Source organism: Tetranychus urticae, chromosome 1 (assembly GCF_039701765.1).
Source record: "Tetranychus urticae isolate SD_2017Ah chromosome 1, NJAU_TeUrti_SD_1.0, whole genome shotgun sequence".
In the NCBI taxonomy this organism is placed as follows: domain Eukaryota; kingdom Metazoa; phylum Arthropoda; class Arachnida; order Trombidiformes; family Tetranychidae; genus Tetranychus; species Tetranychus urticae.
The window spans coordinates 13,285,862-13,300,452 of NC_142958.1; the positions used below are offsets into that span (position 1 = coordinate 13,285,862).

Below are 14,591 nucleotides of genomic sequence, written 5' to 3' on the forward strand. Positions count from 1 at the left end.
TATCTCATGATTTACATTCAAGATCACTCTTTTGTTCAATTCCAACAATGAAGTATCACAATTTTTCCAAATGCAATGATTTGGCCGCGATTTTTATCTTTCGACTTTCATTTCAAATTTCAACAAAATCTGTGAATAAAAAGAGTGCTTGGAGCTTGAAAAATTATATGATTTTGGATTCTATTCGGTCTAATCTTTAACTAGAACTAATCTTATTGATTTAGTTTTGTTCATCTTTTAGCCCAAATAGAGTTTGGAATCACTTAATTCACTAATTGAACCGAGCATAAGAAATCTTGTTTCGTATTTCTTTTCTTGATATTGATCATTAAAAATATCTTTTCTGAAATTAAATACCAAATCCATCCAATTATTGGTAATAATTGACTCACAAAGCAGAAAAATATATAATTGTTTAAATTATAGCTTTATTCAAAAATACAAAAGATACTTAAACATTTTACACATTTTTTCAATTATTCATTTTTGAATTGATTAATATTGAGTGATTGACTGATTAAACTTGATGAAATTTAAAAAAGTGACTTAATGATTAACTTTGATTCTTCGCAACCGCGAACAGCGCCTTCGATTGAATTGCGTTTGGAGATTTAAAAGGTATCTTTTTTTGATGAGGTCTTCGAGAAAAATTATCTGCAAAATGGCTTGGTTTACAATATCAACCTAGAAAAGTTCAATAATAGACAAGAGAAGACAAAAGTTAAATTAAACTAGAGAAATTACGAAGAAAAATTAAGGATTGAAGAAAACTTTTGAATGCTAAACTTGATTAGTTAATAGCATGATGGGAAATTGAAATGAAAAAAGGACTTGAGTTCATAAAAGACAAATAATAAGATCGCTTACCTTGTCCACAGATTCATCTGGAAGAGCAGCGGTGATTGGAAGTGAATCCCGAAGATTGTTGAATTCCTGAAGAAGCTCCATAATTGGTGATAATAACAATCAATAAGATTAGTGTTAATGAATTGAAACTGACACAAAGTCTAGAGTTTTAGCAACTTTGGTGTGTCAACTGTGATTTCATGAAATGTAGTAACAAATGAACCTATCCATTGGTGTACAGTTTGTTAAATATGGCCAAAGTGATGGGAAATAGAGAGAGAGTGAGAGAGAAAGAAGGAGAAATGAAAACAAAAATGTTGACACCAAAAGTTTCCCGGGTCTAAAGTACTTTCCTTTCCACTGTCTTTTTGTCTACATCTTTTGGTTTCAATAGTTGCTTTCCTTTTTTTCACATCATCTTGTTAACACGTGTTTCCATTGGGCACTTTTTTCCTAGAAAAAAAGACCTCATAGTCTAATTAACGGGAAAAAATCTCACAATATTTACCCCTCAATTAGAGGCATCCAAATTTGAGTAAACAGTTTTCATCTTCAATCAAATTGTTACGACAGCTTGCATTTCATTGATTTCATTGAACAATCGACTATTTTCTTGAAATATTGGTTAGTCACGTCATTGAACAGTCCTGGATATTGATTATGATTTAACTAAATAATTTAGTTAGTCTAGATGACTATTAAATGTCTAGTCATTGATAATGTTTCAGATTTTGTGCCATTTACGAATTTAATTGGTTATTCGTGATAATCTTTGATTGCAAATTAATGGGCTTGAAGATTGTCGATGGAGGACACAAAAAAATGATGATAGGCGCACATATGGTACCGACAAGTGATAGACGATCGTGGGCGAGGTTTAACAGTGTTCAAGTTATGTAGGGAAAGAGAAACTGCCAAAATTAAACAATTTTTCAAATCAACAAACTCGCAAAATCTCCAAGATCTTAAACATTCGGCCTTTTCTTTGAACTTTCCACATTGAACGTACATTTCCGTTATTCCTTTTTTTTCTCCTTTAGCTGTTGTTTTAGCTACTGATGCCTCCAGCACCAATTTGGTTAGTTGTTTGAACAATCCATTTGCAAATTATGAAACGTTGACAGATTTATGTAAACCAATGGATGAGATAACTTAATCAGTCATTGCTAAATTGCTTTGAAATTGTTTCCAATCGTCTCTGATTTAGTTTCTATTGTTGTCATCTTAAAGTTAAACAAATTAACTTGATTTATGGAATGCTGTGCCTTATATCATCATATCAGAGTCATTTGTACTCTTAAGAGATACTTGTATTACATGTAAACAAGAGTTATCCTCGAAAACAAATTTCCAGCAGTTTTTAAATCTTCGGATTAACAGTAAACAGATTAATTTGAACTTGAAATAAGTCAGTGATGGAGAAATAAGCTTGTCTGTACTATGAATCGAAATGAGAATGCCAAATAAATCACACAATATTGGGGCAAATAATGATTAGTTGAAAATAGTGTGATGATAACTGGTGACAAACTCGGGTTGAATAATTTCTTAGTGATCGTTGGCTAAATGGTGTGATTAACACATTGGAAATACCGATTAGCCGTATGGTAAAAATCAGACCATATTTACTAAATCGTTTTGTCAGAAATGTTTGGTTGGAATAACACTTCCATAGTAAGAAGTTAAAGATGAGAAAGATGATTATCAGCGGCGAGATAACATATTCAACTGGCAAAGATATCAGATTGACAGTTTGACTTGAAGTTGTCGAGATCAGTTAACTAATTGAACCCTTCATGTGACCAAATTGGTCAGGCCAATAGTTTACAATTTTCAAAGAAACATCCGTTGTTGACGAAATAACCAGTTGAGATTGACTCAATGATTTGCTCATTGCCTTTTTGTCTGTTGGCTTTCTTGACCTCCATCCTTGTTTATCCTTTGCTGCTTCCCCAAAAACCAATCAACAAAAAAACATCAGTTAAAACTCGAAAATTGTGTTCCTTATTTCATCTTGAATGTCAATTAACAGCAAATTGACACAAACACTAATTAGCAATCCATTAGAAATAGGTATAAAATGAAGGTTTGATATGTTGATAAGTGTCCACTTGTCTTCATCAGAATTAAAGAATAATTATGGATTGATAAATCATTGTGTCTGGTTACAGTTAATTGATTGCCAAGGTTGAAACACTTCCGAATTGATATAATTTTGCCAACAGGTGAGAGAGGGACTTTTGTTGAGGAAATGGATTCTCTTTATAAAACCTAAAGTTTGAACAGAATGAGAGAAATTTTTCAGTTAACAAGCAAAAAAAAAGTAAAAAATAGATAAATTTAATTGACCTTTAGTGTGATTAACAGGAGATCATTGAATTGTCAAGGTTATTAGAGAAAGGTATTATTATTATTAAACACACATCAACAAATACGCATTACTCACCAATAAGCAACAGCAACAAATAATATAACAATAACGACTCCTTAACACGCAAAATACGATACATAACAATTGTAGCACGATGGGTTGACCATGATCAACAAGTTATATAATTAACATTAAACTTCCGTTATAAATTGTACACTTGCTGTCCCGAGAATGGCCTCCGATTATGTAAAAATCACCTTCTCTTTTTTAAACCACATCCTACCAAAAACAGCTTTACCAACAGCAAAAAGGGTTTGGAGAAAGTAAAGGATAAGGGGGGAAGTTAAAAAAGGTTAACACCGTTTGATTTTTCTTTTAAAAGACACCATCGTTTTGTTCAGTTTCACCAGTTCTCCTTTTGAATTCTGTGAAGTACAATCCAATTCCAAACGCGACTTTTGGATTAACTGTTTAATAATTGCTGTGAATTAAAAAGATCAACATTTACAATGAACCCTAAATTGGTGAGTTAATTTCAATTTTATGTTACTGTGAAAACAAGCCATAAGAGTATCAGCTTACATCAAATCAGCTTTACCCTTTTCCCGCTAGTTTCTATCTTATGTTTACAAAGGCAAACCAAACGATGTTTTGCAGATTAAATAGTTGATTTTTTATTATTTGTTTACTATTATAAAGACGCAATTTCTTAATTTCAACTTTAAAGTCATTAGGATAAGCGTCGCGAATCTTAATGGATCGACAGTTTTGAGTTTTTTTCAAGTTTATTGCTACTTATGTCACTCAGTTACTGCTGACATTGAAAATGTCTCGCTTTGTATTGTTACATTTGCAAGATTTGTTTTTTTTGTAGCTACAGTTAATCTAATGAGAGATTTAGCTAATCCCTCTTTTAGCTAATTTAATCTTTTCCAACTCATGTTTCCATTTGTCATTTTTGTCCCATTGTACCGTTTGATCAAGTATGTGAAATTTTACTGATTTATCTCTTGCTTCCTCTTTCTACTTCACCAGGTTTTGCTTAATCTTTGTCTTTTGGCGATTCTAATCCCGTTGACCCAAGGATTTCCTTACAAACACAGCCATGAAGAGGAGGATGACGAAGAGGAGGAAGAGGAGGACGACAAATGGGGTAAATTCGGTAAATACGGTAAATACGGTAAAAGCTATGAGGACGAAGAAGAAGAGAAAGACGATTATGGAAGCAAGAAAATGTTCTTTCCATTCCACAAGAAGGAAGATGAATACACCAAGAAACCAAAATGGTCTTCCGGTGGATGGAGTCCAATAAGTCCTCCAGGCCTTGATTTGTATGGTCAGGGAAAGTACAATCCAAAGTATTACAAATCATATGGAAGTGAGGAAGAAGAGTATCCTAAAAAGAAAAAGTCTTACAAGAAGAAGTCAAAGAAGGAAGAAATCAGTAAAGATATTCTGAAAGAAGTTGATAAATATATTCCAGAAATTGATTTCGTTGATGAGGAAAAGAAGAAAGCTTAATTGATTCATTCATTCAGTGGAAATTCCAAGAAATATTCTAAACCTCTTGAACTACTCCTTCATCTTATTACAGATTGTGATTGAACCTATTCTCAGCAAATTTTAATGTTTTTATTCGTTTTCTGATTAAGTTAACCTCACAAAAAAACACAAAATACAAAAAAATAATGTGCCACATTTTACACACTTGTACTAATTTAATATGTATTCATCAATAAATAGTCTTATTTCTTTAATTGCTCAAACTGATGTTTTCTGTTAACCATTAATTCATTTTTGAAACAAATAGTTTCGATAATGCTATTTAAGAGTAATCATGGTAAACAAAAACTTCCGAATTGAATGAAAAGAAATGAATTTCAAGATTTTTCAACCGGAAAATGTTTCAAGAATCTCCTATTGCATAAGCAAGGCCAAAAATGTTTTCCTGATTTGAACCAATTTCGAGTATACACAAAAAGGCAAAAGTGGAATCTAAACCTATCAAGGACTCTCAATAAATCAGGTAACTTACAGGATAATCAGATGATAAGAAACTTTGCTAGTCCATCCAATGTATTTGCCAACTAACAAATTGTAAGTAAATCGCAGGCCAATGTATTACTATTATACATTATGTAAATCTGTAAGTAGCAAACTGATTCAATTTAATTTTCGTTCAATTTGTTTCTCAACCAATTCAGGTTTTTGAACATTTCTTAATTGACTTTTGATATTTATCATTCCAATAAAATAACGCATTAAGACAGTTTTCATATTGAAGGTTTAATGTTTTTACAAGGACTTTACAATGGTTAAAATTTAATCAATATGAATGTTTGATTGTTGGTTGAGTTAAATATTTAATGAACCAGACTCAACTAGAAAAGGCAAAACAATCAGAATATACAGAGTATAGTAGATGTCAAACATTGAACCTGATGTCAGATGATGCACTTTAAAGTTCTTCATAATTTAGCTTCAAATAAACATCTGAATAATGCCAACTATCAAATTGATTGAACAAAATTCTGGTTTCATTTGGATTTGTAAACGAAATGTCAATTGATTCAATCAATTCAATGCGACATTTAAAACATAATCAGAAAATTTAAAGGTTAATCGCTTTACACTTTTGCACGTTTCCATTCCTGTACCTGATTTAATTGATAATACACAATGTTTTCTCTGACTTTGATAGTTAATTAATTGAATTGTCGTTCATTCGAAATAAAGTAATTTTTCTAAAAATAAGGATTAAATAATGTAACTGTAACACTTAAAATTGCTTATAAAATGAGAAATAATCATTTAGACAAGATCTGTTACGATAGTCTGATTAGAAAATTGTAGATTTTTTAATAAAATGTTTATATATTTAAAATTAGATTCAATTTGACCCAAAATTAGCCGGGAAAGTAATTTAATATCAAATAATCGAGTTATTTGCTCAGATTTGAATGTCCCACTAAAAAAGATGGCTTCACTCGTAATGCTCACTCTTGCCTCTCTTTTTCTCCTTTCATGCGTCTGCATCATCAAAGCATCCATAACAACCTGGATTAGGATTGATTGTTATTTTTCATTTAAACGTTTTTCTATTTCAATTCTTGATCAACAATTTAATTAATTTTAGTCACAATGTCCGGCGATAGTGAAGCAAAGGCTAACCAGTATATCCAGGAAGCCCAGAAAAAGCTTAATGCCTCAAAAAGTTTCCTAGGAGGATTGTTCGGGTAAGAATATAAAATATTGTTTTCTTTCCTATCAATCAATCAAGAGACACCCAATTAACAGTTTATTACCCTACCAAACCATTTTCCTATCTTGTAAAAAAGGCTTTTCGATATTTCTGGCTTGCTGAATTACCTATTTTTCCTGATAGGTTACATTAAGATTTTAAATAAGATCTAGTAAATATTTGTTTACATATTTTGACAGCAAACCGTCCATTGAATTTCCATTTATTTATTTTGATCCATCTACGTTTTACTTGCTCTCGTATATACTTGCTCTCTCGCTAATATATTAAATTAACTATGCTCTTTCGTTGAATATGCAATTTCTACTTTATCGGTCTCATGGCCTAATTTTGAATTATATCGTTAACCAAATAATTGATGAGCTCTTTTTCTCATTATTCGGATTTTTAGGGGCTCTTCTAGAGTTGAAGAGGCTATCGAATTGTACATCAAAGGTGCTAACTTATTTAAAATGGCTAAAAAATGGATGGCTGCCGGAAATGCTTTCACAGAAGCCGCTTCACTTCATTTGAAATCTGGTAGTAAACATGATGCAGCAAGCTGCTATGTAGATGCTGGAAACTGTTACAAAAAAGTGGACCCTCAAGAAGCTGTCAATTCCATACTAAAGGCTATTGAAATTTATACAGACATGGGACGATTTTCAATTGCTGCTAAACACCATATGACAGTGGCTGAAATCTATGAGAATGAAGCTGTCGATATTGAAAAAGCTATTGCTCATTTCGAACAAGCCGCTGATTACTATAAAGGAGAAGAATCGTCAGCATCTGCGAATCGATGTCTTCTCAATGTTGCCCGATATGCAGCACAGTTGGAGCAATATTCAAAAGCCATTGGTATCTACGAATCAGTTGCTTCTTCATCTATTGACAATTCTTTGTTAAAATACAGTGCGAAAGAGCACTTTTTCAGAGCTGCCCTTTGCCATTTGTGTGTTGATTTATTGAATGCTCAGGTAAGATATAAAAGTATATTATGTTTATTTACAAAATTTTCAACCCTTCTTTTTCATATTTTTAGTTGGCTATCAAAAGATACGAAGAAATGTATCCTGCTTTCAGTGATTCCCGGGAATGTAAATTTGTCAAAGGACTTTTGGATAAATTGGAAGAATCAGACGTTGAAGGCTTCACTCAACTTGTCCAAGAATATGATTCAATCAGTCGACTAGATCAATGGTTCACTACCATTCTCTTAAAAATCAAGAAACAAATTCAACAAGAACCCGATCTGAAATAATTATATTGATGCTACAACTTAATATGAACGTATTGCTTATTGTTTTTGGGCAATCTTTCTCTCTCAGTCTCCTTTTCCTTTCATTTTTCTTTCTCTTTATTTCAAAATCTCTTTGAATAAACTCGCACTCGCAGACTACCTATGAGTGTATATCTTTCTCCTGCCCATCATAATCATGTATGATATATCTCAACTAATACTCCCATTTGAGTCACTACGTTGAGTGTTTGATTAATGACGGATAGGAGGAAAGGAGCTGAAAGAAGAGAGTAAGATTAATCCATAAACTGAAAGCAATTTAAGACATTGAATCATGAAATGATTTATCTTGGTCATCAGCAACATCGTCGCCAGCATCACCTTTATCTACATTTCAATGATTGAATCATTTGACTTAAAATACTTTTCGGATCATTCCTGGTCATTAAATCTATGCTGAATATTTATTTCGCTGTGAGTGGTAATTTCAGTCTTACAAGAAGGAAAATTTTCAATTTCTTCCCTGTTCGACTTTTTCGGAGCCTGGATTGCAAATGCTCAGTATGTGTGTTGAACCTTATGAAAGTTGGCTATTTAGAAACAATTTAAAATCATCATTCAAATCAAAGGGCAAAATTATATTAGTCTTATTAAAATAATTCGTTACTTTAACTTTACAGAGAACTATTAATTTTGACAAATATAATATATATAATAACATGAAAGTATAATTTTACGTTTATCTCTTGCTGTATACAATGCATATTCAACTGCACTCTCGAACTCGTTCCTCTCTCATCTTGTACATTTTTGAGTTTCATTTCTGCTGTTCATCTTCAGCTTACCATATCTTGATTGGAACAGCAAATTCCCTGAAAATTTTAAAAATTATGATCCAAAAATAGGATCTCATTCAAATGTAATGAAAACAAAACCAAAAGAAGATTATTGATGCAAATTAAAATATTCAAATCATATTTTTATCACTATTTTTCATTAATTCTTATTTACCATTTGATCACAAATAATTTTGAATGCAATTCATTTTGACTGACATTCAATACTGATTCAATAATCAGTAAATGAGTAGATTTGATCATCAGATTATAAGATTTGGTAAGAGAATGGGTTTCGAGGGAATCATGAAAAATCTAGTTTTCTAATAAAATAAACACAATGAAATACAAACACTAACAAACACTCGTTGTTTAATTTTACAATCAAGGGTCAGAAAAATTTAAAAAATTAATATAAATAATAAGTTGAATCTACAGTTAATTTAGTCGATTATTGGTTTTAATAAACATTATCTAAATGATCTTGCTCTGTGGTGCAGTCCAAGTAAAGCGGTCAAACGAAAGGCAACAATCAAAACAAATAACATTGCAAAGTCAAAATTAACATTCCCAACCGAGAAAGACAATTTGTTAATAACACCTTCACCAGTAACCGTACAATCAATAATTTGATGACCATAAGGAGTTGAAGTGATATATCGATTGTTAAGCCAGTAAGGACAAGAGATGTTTTTGACACCTTTCCATTGATTTACAACCAAAATTTCATTTCCATAGTAAGGCCAGGATAAATATTTACCCCAAGCAATGTATTTAGGGATCGATCTATTGGACAGTACAAATAAACCCAACATAAAATATCCGCTTTTAACAATGAATAACTACATAACCTCAAAAATCAGGGTTCAAATTTTACCACCTACAGTTCAAGATATTGATTGGGTTTACCAGAAAATGAGCCAATCTCATCAGAATGGATTGGATGGTTTGAATAGATTTTTGAGATTTTGTATGAAATTAAAGGATTGATACCTTTGATTTATTGGAAGACCAGCAAAGATAAGAAGCGATGAGATCGCTGTCGGAGCAATGGACAGAGCTGCGTTCAATGATTGGCATAAACATCCAACCAAATAACCAAATGATGTCGATACATTGGTGACTAAAATAATACAAGCCAAGCTCACCATAAATCGAGTCCCATTCGGATTAAGATTAATCATCCAATAGCATATTGTTAATGAGATAGAAGGTAAAATTAAAAAGAAAGGCAATTCAGCAATTGTTTTACAAATGAAATAGACATTGACTCGATATAATCCACTGTTGTGTTCACGGACGAAGACTGGCAATTCATGACAAAATGTCTTGAGGAATGAGGAAGAAAATATAAATCAAATGATTAGTTAGTTGATCATAGTTGAGCGTAAATTTTGATTTGATACATGGAGTGCATTTTAGGCTAGTAATTTGAAGGCTTGTTTTGGTAAAAATTGGCTAATAACTGAGTCTTATTGACCTTTGGTTGGTAAACAAGTTTACCAAAGGTTGAAGATTAATTGACTTACATTGACCACGGAAACTGCTGGTGTAATTGTATTATTTATCAATATCATAAACAATGCTCCGGTAATATTCATGATGGATTCTTGGTTATACTCCTGACGAAGGTAAATAAAGCCCATAATCAAGGATAGAGCCTATTGAATTAAGAGTGAAAAATAAGTTAAGTGAATCAACAATTGGTTGAACAAGAATGAAACAAGAGTTAATTTGATTCGAATTTGCTTACAATTGTTTCTAAGAAACGAGTTGATGTAACTGAATATTCACGCCAATTACAGAGAAAAGATCGACTTAAAATAACCCAAAATTGGGTTAAATAGGTTGATCGGTAAACTAATGAATGACCAAACATGGATTGATAGGCATCGCTGTTCGTAATGGATGTTGATTGAGTTAAACGTTTCTTCAATGATTGTCCATAACTAGATTCAATAAATTCATCACAAATCATCTGTAAAAATCAATTATACATTGTTAGTGAATAAATGAAAACTGAAAAGTGATCAAGTTAGGAAGTTAGTAAAAGGATTCTTACATTAACCATTTGTAGGTCATCTTGTTCATTACCAGGAGAGATTGATATTTTTTGAATGAAAAAATCAGCTGGATTATAATTTGATGGACATTCCATTCCGAGTGATGAATAAAATTTAAGAGCATCGGCTGATGTACCAATAAAGGCTAATCGACCCTCCGAGATTAAAAGAAGCTGGTCAAGAAGGGCAAAAATATCAGATGATGGCTGATGAATGGTAATGATGATGGTCCGTTTTGAATTGGCCATTGACTTCAACAAAGAAACAACATTGTAAGCCATGTAAGAGTCTAATCCCGAAGTTGGCTCATCACAGAATAATATTGATGGATTAGTTAGAATCTACTGAGAAGAATGAAGTTTTATGAGTTGTAAAATGCATAACATTGCAGGTTGTTACTAAAAAGACACAATTGTCTCATTTATGCACAAACTGACACAAATACTGAAAGAAAAATGGGCAAAAACGGGTAAACATTAGCTTAGTTCAATTATGGGGTCTGTTAGTTTGTTAAAAAATGAGAACTGAGTCCATTAGTGCGATTTATAAACTTCTCTGATCAATAGTTTTCGAGGAAATCGAGTTCAAAGTTGAAACTTCGATCGCGTTTTCTACAGTTGTTTGAACAGATTTTTTCATGAAACTTATTTGCGCAATGTGACTTTTGATGGTCAACCAGAAAACAAACTTATTTTTAGAAATAAGATTTTCTGTTTACTGCAAAACAGATAAGTTCGATTTTAGGTTGAACCGGCCTTATTCTGCGGCTATAAGAGTTAGAGAACTGAAACTTATTATTGGTCCATAAAAGTTAACATAGTAAACATTAGGGAACGAATTCTTTTTTCAATTTATCAAGAGTTCTCTTAATTTTGACCATTTTGTTTAAAACTTTTAACCTCGATATTTCGAGAATGGACTCACTTACAATCATCATTCATCCACCAATTTGATTCTTTAGCAATTAATAATTTAGTTCGATTCATTAAATTGCCATTAGTGCATTTGGGTCTTGATTTTTGGGTTGTAAATGTGCGAGAAACAACTTATTCAACAAGCAAAACTCATATAAACCCATTTCTTGGTAAATAAACCAATTTTCTGGTTAAACTGTTTAATGTAATGCAAAGACTGCTGCCAAAGGCTCGAACATTTGAGTAAAGAGTTGAGATTTGGCAGGTTTGTAGGGACATAAAAACTAAGTTTATTGATACAGTAAAGTACCAGATAATGACAGTACCAGATAGTGACAGTAAATTTGTCAATGGTCCCTAATTAAGGAGGGGTTTAAAAAATCTGTATTTTTTCAATACACTGCCCGGCGAATAGTAGGAATAAGCTATTTCAAGTTACTGTCATTATCTGGTACTTTACTGTACTATTAAAAAATTCCTCTGATCGACAGTTTATGAGAAAATCGGACTCAAAGTTGAAACTTCGATCGCCATTTGTACAGTTGTGTGACCAGATTTTTTGTTAAAATTCATTTTGCTTATGTACCTTTTGATAATCAACCAGAAAATGTACATATTTTGAAAAGTAATATTTTCGATTTCTTTCAAAACAGATCAGTTCGATTTTTAGTTAAACCTGTCGCATTCTGTGACCTGACAAGATAGAGAGCTTAAACTTGTTCTTAGAATGTTATTAATTGATTGTGCACATTGTGGATTGAATAATTTTTCCGATGTATCAACAGTTCTCTTAATTTTGGCCATTGGCCTGAAAAGTTTGACCCTCGATATTTCGAGAATGGCAGCACTTACAAGCATCTCTCTTTCACCAAATATCAGATTTTATTATGGACAGTAATATACTGAAATAAGGAATTATTTAAGATCCTACAAAATAAGTTACAGCATTGTATTAATTGCGTTGTCAGATTTATAAAGATAAATAGTTATTCAAAAATAAATCTTGTGTACTAGAAGAGTATTGTCTATAAAATGAATTAGCTCAAATTTTCGTAGGTATTTATTCATCGTATGTTACAGTTCATAGTACAATCTAATAATTAGTCGAAGAAAGATGATTGTAAGTGCTGCCATTCTCGAAATATCGAGGGCCAAACTTTTCAGGCCAATGGCCAAAATTAAGAGAACTGTTGATACATCGGAAAAATTATTCAATCCACAATGTGCACAATCAATTAATAACATGCTAAGAACAAGTTTAAGCTCTCTATCTTGTCAGGTCACAGAATGCGACAGGTTTAACTAAAAATCGAACTGATCTGTTTTACCGAAAACAGAAAATGATATTTCACGAAATTAGTCCATATTCTGGTTAACCACCAAAAGTCACATCTTCAAAATGAGTTTCTTGCAGAGATCTGGTTACACAACTGCACAAAAGGCGATCGAAGTTTCAATTTCAAACTCGATTTTCTCGAAAACTGTCCTTCGGATGAAATGGTTAATAGTACCAATCGACTCAGTTTTAGTGTCTCTACAAACTTACAGAGTTTAAATTTGCGAGAAATCTATTTTTATCCGCTTCAGCCCATTTCTCTTTCATTACTTGTGTGAATTTGTGCATAAATGTTACAATTGTGTTCTTTTAACCGCATAACATGCATTATGGAAACAAAACTTATAATACACGAACCTCTGAAGCAAAAGCAAGTCTCTTCATTTCTCCTCCAGAGATGGACTTCTTCGATCCTTTTAAACCAATTATTGTGTCTGCACACTTAGTTAGACTTAGCTATTAGTTATGAAATTAACAAGTTAGGTTAATTATTTTAAAATAGTTGCAATAAATCAACAAAATGATTTACCTCCAATATGACTTCTTCAACCCGTTTTATGATTGCATCTTGGCTAGTGTCGGGACTCATCCTAAGCTTGGCCTTGATAATTGAGTATTTTAATACTATTAGAAGATAATTACTAACAATTTGCAAATAAATCAACTAACCTGATACATTAAATGCTCTCGAGCGGTTAAATTGGCCAAGAAAATGTCATCTTGTTGGACGTAAGCTGAACAAGAAGTGATTCTTTCAACTGTTGACGGTTTACCATTCAATAAGATGGTTCCTTGGACATTCAAACCCTTAAGATTTCGTCCAGTCAAGACATTGAGTAAAGTCGTTTTACCCGATCCGCTTGAGCCCATAATTGCCAATATATTACCGTGTTTAGCTTCACCTGAGACTAATGGGTTACAAAAGTGAATAAAGGATGATTCATGCAAACAATTGAATCTAATTGAACTTACTGTCATTTATTATTTGGTGTGGTTGAATCCCTTTTGAAGGTAAATTGAACTTTGTTTGTAGATTCCCAATAAATTGGTTGAAGTAACTCTGATTGCTGTAAACACTAACATTGATCCAAGACAGGTCAATCGGTCCTTTTAGGCTATCTTGTGGTCTGCTATCAATAAATTGTTTATAGTTTTGGGAGTAATCGGGGAATCAGGGTTAATTTAAAGCAATAATAGGATAACTTACGTTGATTGAATCCAAAAGATTGACTGTTTTGATTTTTCGAATAACTTTGATCTGAAAGTAAATATAACAATGAAAACGACTTTAAATCTTACGAGAAATGTCTTACTTCTGAGCAATGATATTACGAACAGTTTCCATCGGTAGAATGTGATTAACTATAAATCAATGCGACATGATTTGTTGGTGAAGTGAAACATTGAAATGAAGTAAGGATGAAACAAAAACATTAACATGTCGCACAATCTTTTGAATCATGATCATGATTACAATGACCATCCATGATCAATGGTGACCATTTAAGAGGGGTCAAATAGAGAAGGTAATTGCTATTGATTGAATATTGTTGTTGAAATATGATTTTGTTTCCCAGCTATGAATTGATTCAAATCAATTCATTTGTCTCCTTTTTTCATTCAAACGAGTCACTCATTTATTATAACAACCAGTCTAACACTCAACCTAAAATTATGTTTACATGTTATTGTAAATAATAATAATAATACATTGATTGTATCATTGATTGTTTCCACTTTA

General features: G+C 32.1%; 3 protein-coding genes and 1 long non-coding RNA gene across 5 annotated transcripts; 2 read left to right on the forward strand and 2 right to left on the reverse strand.

The window, feature by feature from the left end:
* Positions 1-408: 408 nt before the first annotated feature.
* LOC112538747 (uncharacterized) lies at positions 409-1,056 on the reverse strand. The gene is made up of 2 exons (XR_003082092.2): positions 868-1,056; positions 409-684 (listed from the first exon to the last, which is right to left on the reverse strand). It is a non-coding gene; the product is annotated as an uncharacterized LOC112538747 (long non-coding RNA).
* A 2,577-nt stretch (positions 1,057-3,633) lies between these two features.
* Positions 3,634-4,974, forward strand: LOC107361041 (uncharacterized). Its single transcript, XM_015927756.3, has 2 exons — positions 3,634-3,741; positions 4,253-4,974. The coding sequence occupies exons 1-2, from the start codon at positions 3,727-3,729 to the stop codon at positions 4,736-4,738; spliced, it is 501 nt and encodes a 166-aa protein (XP_015783242.1). The 5' UTR covers positions 3,634-3,726; the 3' UTR covers positions 4,739-4,974.
* A 1,302-nt stretch (positions 4,975-6,276) lies between these two features.
* On the forward strand, positions 6,277-8,684 carry alphaSnap (Alpha-soluble NSF attachment protein). The gene is made up of 3 exons (XM_015928218.3): positions 6,277-6,453; positions 6,871-7,438; positions 7,504-8,684. Exons 1-3 carry the CDS (start codon positions 6,359-6,361, stop codon positions 7,720-7,722), a joined length of 882 nt encoding a protein of 293 aa, XP_015783704.1. The 5' UTR covers positions 6,277-6,358; the 3' UTR covers positions 7,723-8,684.
* A 199-nt stretch (positions 8,685-8,883) lies between these two features.
* LOC107361004 (protein white-like) lies at positions 8,884-14,336 on the reverse strand. Of its 2 annotated transcripts, none has more exons than XM_089266445.1 (11): positions 14,164-14,336; positions 14,058-14,108; positions 13,823-13,977; positions 13,520-13,758; positions 13,380-13,451; positions 13,208-13,306; positions 10,600-10,941; positions 10,291-10,515; positions 10,067-10,198; positions 9,531-9,865; positions 8,884-9,323 (listed from the first exon to the last, which is right to left on the reverse strand). In XM_089266445.1, exons 1-11 carry the CDS (start codon positions 14,193-14,195, stop codon positions 9,008-9,010), a joined length of 1,998 nt encoding a protein of 665 aa, XP_089122571.1. In that variant the 5' UTR covers positions 14,196-14,336; the 3' UTR covers positions 8,884-9,007. The 2 variants fall into 2 exon arrangements, with proteins under 2 accessions (XP_089122571.1, XP_089122570.1); XM_089266444.1 differs by having other exon boundaries at positions 13,823-13,980.
* Positions 14,337-14,591: the final 255 nt, after the last annotated feature.

Excerpts from the sequence above, each read along its gene's own strand:
- alphaSnap (XM_015928218.3), top strand. The coding sequence starts at position 6,359 with ATGTCCGGCGATAGTGAAGCAAAGGCTAACCAGTATATCCAGGAAGCC. Across the intron at positions 6,454-6,870 it reads TTCCTAGGAGGATTGTTCGG|GGGCTCTTCTAGAGTTGAAG; the intron begins GTAAGAATATAA and ends TCGGATTTTTAG. Across the intron at positions 7,439-7,503 it reads TTGATTTATTGAATGCTCAG|TTGGCTATCAAAAGATACGA; the intron begins GTAAGATATAAA and ends TCATATTTTTAG.
- LOC107361004 (XM_089266444.1), bottom strand. The coding sequence starts at position 14,195 with ATGGAAACTGTTCGTAATATCATTGCTCAGAA. Across the intron at positions 13,759-13,822 it reads ACACCAAATAATAAATGACA|TCTCAGGTGAAGCTAAACAC; the intron begins GTAAGTTCAATT and ends GTAACCCATTAG. Across the intron at positions 10,516-10,599 it reads ATGACCTACAAATGGTTAAT|ATGATTTGTGATGAATTTAT; the intron begins GTAAGAATCCTT and ends TGATTTTTACAG.